Source organism: Ursus maritimus, unplaced genomic scaffold (assembly GCF_017311325.1).
Source record: "Ursus maritimus isolate PB19 unplaced genomic scaffold, ASM1731132v1 scaffold_30, whole genome shotgun sequence".
NCBI classification, from domain to species: domain Eukaryota; kingdom Metazoa; phylum Chordata; class Mammalia; order Carnivora; family Ursidae; genus Ursus; species Ursus maritimus.
In genome coordinates, this window is record NW_024425564.1 from 6,309,553 (window position 1) to 6,320,563 (window position 11,011).

General features: G+C 44.9%; 1 protein-coding gene across 1 annotated transcript in view; it reads right to left on the reverse strand.

The window, feature by feature from the left end:
* Window positions 1-1,175: 1,175 nt before the first annotated feature.
* LOC103682270 (butyrophilin subfamily 1 member A1-like) overlaps window positions 1,176-11,011 on the reverse strand; it is an 11,570-nt gene continuing 1,734 nt past the window's right edge. The window contains exons 2-8 of the mRNA XM_040644617.1: window positions 8,727-9,008; window positions 8,341-8,615; window positions 8,144-8,164; window positions 8,026-8,052; window positions 6,966-7,128; window positions 3,446-3,472; window positions 1,176-3,044 (exon numbers count right to left, since the gene is read on the reverse strand). Of these exons, the coding sequence (XP_040500551.1) occupies window positions 2,380-3,044; window positions 3,446-3,472; window positions 6,966-7,128; window positions 8,026-8,052; window positions 8,144-8,164; window positions 8,341-8,615; window positions 8,727-9,008 (1,460 nt within the window). The 3' untranslated portion in view covers window positions 1,176-2,379. The remainder of the gene's footprint in view (window positions 3,045-3,445; window positions 3,473-6,965; window positions 7,129-8,025; window positions 8,053-8,143; window positions 8,165-8,340; window positions 8,616-8,726; window positions 9,009-11,011) is intronic.

Consider the following 11,011-nt stretch of genomic DNA (forward strand, 5'->3'; position numbering starts at 1 on the left):
ATTCTTTCTGGAATTACATGGGCAGCGGTCCACTTGTTTCAGAAGGTTCCTCTTATTTGTGTGGATAATTCATATCATACCCATACCTTCCTTTCCTCTCCATTTCAAAGGAAATATGCTCATAGCCCATCTGAAAGTAATCCAGTGTCATAAATCCACAAGCCATAGGGAAGGGGGAGATGAACATGTCAGATAATATATTAACATAGAGTATTAAAATATATATAAAGATCCCAAAAGGATATTTATGACTTTATTGTTGGGGTGAACATTTTAATACATTTTAAAATTCCTCCACTACCCTTTCCCACAGACTGTGAGCAGTGCAGTGCCTTCCTCCAAAATATAGTTCAGTTTAGATGTTCCTTTCAGTCATTGCCCAGTGAGGAGGCAGAAACCACATCATTCATTTTAACAGGGGAAATGTGATATAAAGAATTATTAAGCAAAATGTGTTTAACTATGAAAGAGGTAAAAGAAAGCTCTAAAGAAACCAGAAGTAGGAGATGCAGGAAGCAGACATTACCTCTAGGGCTGAGGTAGAGCCCTCAAAAAAGGAAGATATTTGAGAAAACAAGACTGACATTACGTTTATTGGAGAAGGTGGGACCCGGGTCCCCAGGAAGGGAAAGAAGTTCTCCAACCAGCCACAGGCCAAGCCTGCTGGGCAGGAAAACTCCCACTAGAGAACTGGCAAGATCCTTGGGAAGCAGCCCTCTAGAACAGAGCCTGCTGCAATGCCATACGAATTCACCCAAAGGTGAGAGAAGCTAGGTCTTCTCCAGGCTGCTGGCAGTAGCATTGTAGGATCAAGAAAAAAAGCACCAAAAGAAGAAGAAAGCTTTTTCCCCTACTATGTCTTGCTGTGTTCCCTCTGGTGCACTGTACTGACAAAGGCTAACAGTGTGCCACTTGGAAAAGTGAAAACTTTACGGGATCCAGCTCCAGTATCAACAAATACGGAAAATACAGGGTAGATATGAACCCAAAGGCAATAAATTGATAATGGACACAGTTCACACCTTTAGTTTCTCAACTCCCATATAGACCATTTTACCCACACTGGAAATTCCAACACAACAACTTCACATTTTTACCCATCTACAGGGCTACACTTTCAAGTGAAGAAGTTCTCACTCTTTCCCCAAAATGGAACAAGTAAGCAGTCCCAGGCATTGACTTCGACACTGTTATATTATTTATTCCTCAAGTTCAGTCACAATCCTTTTGACTATTCTGTTTCTTAGAGACAGTATTTTAAATATCACCACTAGCACCTGAATAAAATCCCATGGGTAAGAAGAAGAGAGAGAGAAAATAGATAATTAATACAAAGGACACATCTACATGACAAGAAAGAGAAAATATGCAAAGCTACTACAGTCCTTTTCCTATGTTTGGTCACAGGCAGGAACTGAGATCTGTGACTTCCTTTTTCCAATTCTGTGTCTTTTCATTTCTCCCAGAATCACAGCAGGTCAGAGTTCTTTACTTCAGCAGTGAACAAAGCTCCATTCCTGAAGGTCTGAGTCCTCAACAGTCTGGCTTCCTTTTGTTTCCTGTAGTTTCTATCCACCTTTACAATTGGACTTGAAAGTATTGAGAAGCAGTACATAGATCCTGGAACTGTGCTCATGATCAAAGCTTTCTGCAATTAACCCGGGGTCTGAAAACACTCTTCTTCACTCACATCTTTATTCTGGTAGGAGATCTGTTCTCTCCAACTGCTGTTGACTCACAAGGGGAAATCAGATCTTTGTCCTTAATTCCCTGAAATAACGCAGCACTAGTATTTCACAAATAACAGATATTTACTAAGGTTTTATAAGATAAGAATATTTCATCCATCCCAGAATAGGAAGTATATACAATAGAATATTACTGTCCACTCCTCTTAAAAGTCCATCAGCCATCCATTTCTTCAGAAATTTTAGGATGACCAACATCTCTGGTCAGAGTGCACATTTCCCAAAATAGAGCTGTGACCCGCCCATAGCCCCTGGGTTCATCTGCACAACTCAAACTGTATAAAAAAAACAATAACAACATTTAATTCTGCAGAGTAATTCAGACTTCATCACGTTTCATATCAAAAAATACAAGGACTCCATGAAATAATTTTCATGATCAAAAGAAAAATGACCTCCAATAGCAAAATTCAGCTTACCCCATATCAGCTCAAACAGTCAACATTTATCTTCTAATACCTGAGCATAAGGCATGAACTGACTATTCTCGTAAACACACCCCAGCAGTCTGCTCCCAAAAGAGGAGGGCGAGACACCAGGTCACCCAGGACTAAACCCAGAGGCTATTGCCCCAGGGAGTCTGCAGCTTCAGGAAGAGCCACCATGAGGAGTCTGGGACAGTGTTGGGGCTCTATGGGGACAGAGCCTCAGGGCTGCAGGGGAGTAATGGAGATTCAGCCCCTGGGAGAGCAGCATCAACACCAGAGCCTGAGCTGAATCCCTGCCCTGAGAGGCTCACCGGCTCCTCCAAAGAAGGAGAATTGTTAAGGGGCACAGGGGTCTCTACAGGTCCTCCTAACACAGAGCAGATGGTCAGGGACACATCTCCTGGCTTCAACCTGAAGTATGGAAACAGAGTCCCAGAGGAGGAAGCTAGAGAGAAGGAGAACATGTGGGAGCCATCAGCCATGTTGTAAAAGGAGACATCCCCTTCCTTGAGGTCCAGGAAAACCCCTACCCTGTGGGGAACTTTCCCAAGGGATACTTCAGTCTCAGGAAGGGCACAGAATTTATCATCATATTTCCCCACAACCCAGAACCCCTTTTTTGGGAGCTCCACATACCAGCCCTTCCTCTCCACATCTCCCCTACAGACCCCCAGAACCCAATCGCTTTTGCCTCCATTCCTGATCTCTACCTCCCAGTAACAGCACCCTGATGTGATGCCATCATGACCCAAAACACTACAGGTTTCCTCTTCTATGCCCTCGGTCGTATCCTTCCAGGTCACACTAGTGTTTTCATCATAGACAGCAAGCCTGGGATGTGCAGACTCTGGATCCAGAGTGACAGACACTGCAGAGAGAGTTGCCAATCATGCAAGGCCTTTCCCTGCCCCATAACAAGGCACACAACCACCACCCCACTCCCAGACACCTAGCTGCATGCAGGGAGGGCTAAGGCCTTCTGGTTCAAGTACACAGCCCTCCAAGAAGAAGCAAGCATAAGACTGATCTGAGGGTTGGACCTGTCATAGGGCACTTGAAGGCCAGACTGGACTCCAAGGATGGAAGGATATCCAATTATATCCAATATCAGTCACACCCACCAATCCCAGCTATGTGACTTTCACTGCCCCAACCCACCCCTCCACCATTGATGGGGCCAGCATTTGTATCATCACAGCAAGTTGAAGGAGATGTCAGCAGCCATGGGGGCAGCAGTAGGAACACCCAGAAAGAAGTGAAGTAACTCACTGGCCTGGAACTTCTCCTTCCGCCAATCTACAAGAAAACCACATTTCACAAATGTGAACAATAAATCAGAGATTTGAGGAGACTGTACATAACAGTGTTGGTATCTATCCTCTGAAATATACTGATGCAAGAGTTATAGGGAAAAATGTTTTGGAAACATTCACCTGATGAACTTATTTTTCACACACACACACACAGAGAGAGAGAGAGAGAGGCATTCTGCTACAACCTTCCTAGGAAAGCCAAGCCATAAAGCTTAACATCACTGTGAGACTGAATACTGACCTAAAAAGAAGGGTCTTTGCACTGATTTCACTATCAAATTATGCTTCTTCAATATCTAGCCACACATCCATCCTGAAAGCTAGGTTTTCTTGAGAAAGAATTGGAGAGATCAAAATTTCTGAAGCCTCCATTTACTTATGAAGAACTGACTGAACTGAACTTGTAGGATGACTCGAAGCCATGGTAGAGACAATTCAACCTGGCAGAGCTGCACTTGGAGGATGACTATCAGCCATTGGTGAGGAGAACTCGGGATAAGGCACCAGAGAAAGCTTGCCCGGTCAAGAGGTAATGGAGAGGTTTCAAGGAAGGGGAGAGAGAGAAGTTCAAAACAGGAAAGACATATATTCAGTGAGAGGACGGAAAGTAATGAATTTGCTTCCCCATTTCATGGGGTAATGGGAGGGAAAATATCCCTATATGTTAGGGGAAACCCAGAACTATTGGGTCTAGTCATCTGCTTCTCCCTATAAGCACCCAGAGAGATCAGAAGCACCAGGAAACACCCCATGTGGTCAGCCCCCAAATATGGCCATGTCCTATGCCCCAAAAAATGTGAATATGTTTTGGCAGAGAGAACTTTACAGTTGTAATTAAGATTAAGGAACTGGAGAGAGGATTTGGGCAGAATGGGGAACAACAATGCCCCCAAACACCTAGATGGAACCCCAAACCCAATTATCCTAAGGACCATATCAAGCCACCTTCTACAGGGTGAGGTCCTGAAATGAACAAGAGGAAAACACAAGGAACCTTTCCCCCAGTGACACAAGACATAAACTCCTCTGACCTTCATACTCCCTTTTAGGAAGAAGAAGGGAAGTTAACTGATCAAAGCAAAACTTACATATGTCATAAAACCCTGAAAAGTCTGCACTGAGAATGCTGTTACCTCCAATAAGACAGAGACTCCAGAACAAAATTAGAGCACTTATAAAAATAAGAACAGGACATTTTCTTGAATATTTTGTGAAAACATGTGACTACTATTCTCACTTACTCGTGTTTATTCAGATAAAATGGTATGTCCAGCTCTGTTGATTTGCTTATAGAAACAGATCACATGAAATAGGCTGACCCATGTCACATTTTGAGAAAAGGAAACGTTACTCCTTCTTCACCAACACATTAGTTGACACCCAGCTATACATTTCTATGTGACAACTGACACATATTAGCAAAGAAGAAGAGGAATCAGGAGGAGGAGAAGGAAGAGGAGAAACGGAGTTGGCATTGCATTCTGAGACTCTACAATGTATCCAGAGCTATGCTATGCACTCCAGTGGTTCAAGTGCATTCTTCACCTCATTTCCACAGCAAGTCTTTAATTATAAGTTATTCCTCCTATTATAAGTTATTATAAGTTATTCCTCCTATTTCATGAATAAGATGAGATCAGACATTTGTTCACCTCACACTATGAGCCTATCAATGTGAACATGTTGATTCTACTATAAGGGTGTCTGTCCTTAGAAAATGAAAAGAAGGTATACAAGGCATACATTAAAACACAAGCATTTCAATCTATCAGAGAACAGGAGAAGCTAAAAGAAGACTATTTGATCCTCATTTTTAATGAATAAATCCCAAAAATCAGTGAGGCTCTCTAAGGAGTTTTCCTCACACATCTGGTCCCATAGGGTCTTGCACCCCTGGCGCCCCCTTCTCTGCTCTCACAGTCTATATCCCTGATCATAAATAGAAACAGCCAGAACAGAAAAACACATGTTACACAGGTTCAAGAGCCCAAATTCTTAACCCACCCCAGTGCTAAAGGGTGCTCTGGATAACCTTCCATTGAGTTAGGATCCCCGTGGATCACATTCCCGTCCCAACTACTACTGGAAGGTTGTGATGGTCTCAGTATCAGAAGCAAACTCAGTTAGAAAATTACTTCAAAACACTTTAAAATAGGGGTGCCTGGGTGGCTCAGTCATTAAGCATCTGCCTTCGGCTCAGGGCGTGATTCCGGAGTTCTGGGATCGAGCCCCGCATCGGGCTCTTCCACTGGAAGCCTGCTTCTTCCTCTCCCACTCCCCCTGCTTGTGTTCCCTCTCTCGCTGGCTGTCTCTATCTCTGTCAAATAAATAAATAAAATCTTTTAAAAAAAACACCTTAAAATAGATGTAAGTCTTTTCAGAAACCTCTCAAACAGGTATCAAGGAGTTTATTACTTTCCATGCACCCAAATAACTTGCACATCCTCTATGTACCTCCCGCTTGAACCACCATGGCTGTGATTTGTGGTCTCTCTTCCACTACTCTGAGGCACCCAAAATCTTTCCAGAGGAATCATGGAACCTCTTTCTTTCTCATCTCCTTCTCTCTTCCCCAACCATTTTTTCCTTCCCTTATTTGCTCCCAACTTTTCTCTGGTAAACAATTTTCACCCCTCTGAGTTTCCTCCATCGCAATCCTCACACATTGCCGCTAATAAACCCAACCACTATCAACCCATCAGGTAAATCAGAATTCTCCTAAAAAGAGAGACAATGGTTGTGAACAACTATAAGTTACTGTCCTTAAAAAAAATTAAGTTCTTGCCTCTGTTACACAAATACATACATAGGATTTTGTATATAATTTTAGGAATCTGACAAACCCACCACCAAGGGTCCATAAACATTGTGGCAGCTCTGGATCTCAGATTCAGAACAGCTGACCTAAAGAAACTACTTCTATAGCAATCACAGAGGTTTAGAGGAAGAAACCCAACTTGGACAAGGAATCAGAGCACGAGGAAGCAAGATGAAGACCACCATTCCAGAGAAACAGCAAAAAAACAGGAAAACCAAAACTACATCCAAAAACGGTAGGAATAGCAGGGTAAAATGCATTCAAAAGCATTCCCCTTGGGAAGATCTGAGTTCTAAGCAGGCAACCATGATTTCTGAAATCTTATAGAGACAGCAATTTCTAACGTACACAGTCATTGCCATGTTCCACCTGTCCTTATAAATGACCAGCCTGTTGTCACTGCACCAACAAAACTATCAGCTGAACAGCTGTGTTCAGAGGGTGTTGCTAACCCTAACAGTGACCTACTGTAGAGGATGGGTCAGAATGGAGGCAGATCTGTGTTCCCAAAGATATTCCCTGCAGTCCTTGGAAGGAGACAGAAAACATGACAAGGACTACAGGGACACCAACCCCATCCTGGTGTGGGGTCCACTGACAGAGAAGGGGGCAGAGTTGAGGCTGCAGAGGTAAGGCCACAGGAAACTGAGTCACTTACCAGCATACAGCCGTGCCTTCCTCCAGGCTGAAAGGGAAAACACCCTGGTAAGACATGAGCCAGAACAAGTCAGCTCAGCCTGATTTACTGTCCCTTGCCTCCCCTCTGTGCTCCAGGTGACACTACCAACAGAGGAGGGGGAGACTAGAGAGGAGATGACCTCCTGTCACATGCTGACAGCAGGGTGTCATGGGAAATTCCTTGGACCACAGGTCAGGAAGTCTGCATTGCAGGCTGAGTTCCACTCCTGCTTGCTGCTGCTGTGCGACCTTTGCCAAGTCATTTATTGTCCTGTGACTTAAAAACCTCAAAATTAAAAAAAAAACACTTTTTATTCTATCTGCTTTCAATTTTGCTGCAATAGGTCAAAAATTACACAATGGATGAAAATATGTTAGGGAATAAAATATACATTATCCCATAAATGTAAGAAACTATTATTACAACGTTTTCTAGGAAAGAGATATTTGGGAAATAATACAAAAGGGGAGATGAATTAAGGACAAGGATGTTAGTTGAGCTCTGGCTTAAAAGTGGCCAAACGTTCTCAGAAAACACATCACTAATTTGGACCATTGACAGCTCATGCCACCACATTCCCACCCACAGTCTGCCCACTCGTCTGCCCACCATTTTGTGATCGGCACCTCCAGGAATGAGAGAAAAGACTCTCCCTGGATGGTGTTATGTGGAGGGATCACACTGCTAAACTTAATGACCCCATTTATTTATGACTCCTTTAACAAAATCTCAGAGCATCCAGGATGACTGAGAACTAGTTGCATTGAAGGCTAAAAAGCCAGAAATGTGGCGAGTACATCAGCAGTAGAATAAATCCAAGATGCAAAATAGACTCCAGGGATCCCCATCACCCCAGGTTTCTAAGCACTGGATGGGAACAACAGCCCAGATGGGGAAAAACCAGGGAGCAGGGTCTGCCTCGCACCAGCCTCCACTTCTGCCCCAGGCAAGGGTCCACATGTCTCTGCCTGAAACAAGGAGAGGGGACACCTGGGCTTAGGTGCCACGGGAGACTCAGGACATCTGGACAGTCACTCACCAGCCAGGTAAACAGATTTCCTCCAGTCTGAAAGGCAACACAGGAAACAGGTGAGCTAAGAACCAGAATGTCTCCTACAAAGGGGACACAGAAAGTTCTGTAAAAGGACACTACTTACCAAGATCTGCTTGGAGTTCATCTGAAAGAAAGTGAAAAATAAGTATGAACTCCCATCCCTAAGAATACCAAAGATTGCACCTGGTGACCCCAGAAAAGGACCTCTCTGTGTCCTAGAGGAAGAATTAACTCCAGACCCACCAATTCTCCATAGCCCCAGCTGTCCTCTCTGGTCCTCTTCGGCTACTTGCTTCAGGCCAAGGGTCCTGCTGTCAATTTGTCCTCTGCACCAGCTGCCACTCTTGCCTGCCTTGGCCTCTGTCCTGCCTTACCTCTGCCCTTCAGTGCCTCTTTCTTTGTCTGCTGATCCTCCTCCTTTTCCCTGTGCAGTTTCTCCCATTCCTGCATCTCCCGGCACTTTGTAGTATGTTCTCTCTTGATGTAAAAGGCAGCCCCAAGGAGTAGGAGTGTCAGCACAGTCAGGATCACCAGGAAAGCTGGCTTCCAAGGAGAAGTCTGGGGGAAGAAGGGTTCTGTGCCAAGAAACACACCATCAGGAGCATGGCACAGGACAGCCCAACCAAGCACAACAACACCCCCGGCCACACCATCCCACCCTGCTGGGAGTGGGCAGTAGTGCTGACCTGGGATGAAAATGGCCATCCCCTTCTTCTGGCCCAGGATGGGGTTGAGGACTGAGCAGGTCACATTCCCTGAAGAGCTGTCCCTCACCACCAGAGCGGCCTCCACACTGAATAGCCCTTCAGGATCTTGGGCGTGGGTCTCAGAAAATGTCAAGAACTTTTCCCCACTGAGAGCTCTCCACTGCACCTGGGGCTTCGGGAACCATCCCGAGGCCATGCACACAACTCGGACCCCGTCCTCCTCTGGCCCTTGGATGTGCACTTGAGGGCCAGAGCCCACACCTGCAAGAGAGAAGCTGGAGAGAAGAAGGAGGCCACCCAGAACCCCAGGATGCCAGCACAGCCTTCCTGTGCACAACTCCAAGGCCAGCATTGAATTCTAGGCTCTCCCTGGAGAGTGGTCCCTGCAAGGATTAAAAGAAGGGGCCCAGGCACAGAGAACAGAAGGAAGGAGCATGGGGACCTGCAGCAGGCAGGGCCCTTTTCCCCAACCATGAGGGTGGGAAGTCCTTCGCTCAGGGTAAGAGAAAGAGGAATCTGGTGCCAGGTTCTATCCTTCTCCACTCTTCTCACCACACATACTCTCCAGGTTATCTACGTCCACACCCACTGCCACTTGATAAATCACCTCTACCACTAATAAACCTGTTGGTCGGGTTCTTAGCTCCCTCCCTAATATCCACATCCCTGGGGGTTAGTTCCACCTGGATTCCTCACAGATGTTTCAAACTCAAATCCTGAACTGATTGATATTTGGCCCCATCTGCAATAGGCTGATGATGAAAGTATTTCCAGTCCTTCAGCCTTCTTTACCCCCAGCTCTGACACATACTGTTAGTGCCTTCACACTCTGTGACTTGACTGGGCCACTGAGAGTTCAGGGAATGTGAGTCTAGCAGAGGCTGGACACTGCTTGTGCCATTGCCTTGCCCTCTGCCACAGGAGGGACACTCAGGCTAGCACAGCCTCTCCAGGTGAAGATGTCCAACATCAGCCAACAGCCAGCTGGACAACACGTGTGTGAGAAAACCCAGCCAGGGTCACTATAAGGACAAATTATATTAGAAATAGGAGGCTTACTGTCCCTGTTGACATAAGGAAAGAGAGTCCCTTCCCATCCTTTTTCTTACAGCATTTACTTTAGGAAACTTGTGACCGTGGGTGCTTTCTCCTCTCTTTGAAATGTATATGAGTCCTTTGAAAAACACAGATTGGCCTTTTGTCAGCTTTGTGACCCAGGGATGTCTTTCTCAAGGACCTGGGAACCCTCCCTTTGAACTGTTCACACCAAGGAAGACAGCACCCCTCTCTCCCCCTTCCTGTGCCAGGGTAGGAGCCTAACCTCAGTGGGCACCAGGATCCATGTGTGAAGCCACCCCGTCATAAAGATGGGAGAATTTGTAAAAATAAACTGCTTTAACTTTTGTCTGAGAAACTCTTCATCTCTCCTTCTATTCTGAATGATCCCCTTGCTGGATTGAGTATTCTTGGCTACAGATTTTTTTTTTCTTTCAGCACTTTGAATATATCACACCACCTCCGCTGGTCCTAAAAGTTTCTGTTGAAAATTTCACTGAGTAATATTTGGAAATGTTCAATCACTATATTGCACACCTGAAATGAATATAACACTTATGTTAACTACACTGGAATTTTTTTTTTAATTTTTAATATAGGAGAATTTGATTCTCCTGGGGATATAGCCAATTAGCTAACATAGATGGCCACCCCAATTTCCAAGTAAATTTAGGGTGCACCGTCTAGGACAAATGGTGCTGGCAAGTCCACCCACTTGAGGGCTCATAACTGTTGAACCTGAGAACTTGTATGGAATGGGTTGTCTGCGTGACATTTAATAATACACATGATTTCCTACTATCTTTGTGAGGAGGATTTTTGGGTTGGGAGATTAGGTCTTTAATTATATTTCCCCTACATGACCAAAGATGTACTAGTAAGCCTTGTTAAGATTAGCCAAATACAGCCCAGATGAGCTGAGCTCCCTGCATGCCCAGATTAAATACATGCTTGTTGCTTTATGGCACTGAGGTTTCTATGTCTGTGTTACACTGCATTGTGACAGGAATCAGCAGCTAACGCATTATATCAATATTTCTACTGCTAAACAACAAAACGACAAAACAACAACAACAACCCCGTCAGTCTCAGCAGCTCCCTCTCTGCACTGCTCCAAACTCTCTGTGTCCCTAAATCTACCCACTCGGTTGGGTGAACTTTCCAAACGTCTCTGATGCCCGAGTGCTCCTTTCCCAGCCCACTGCCCC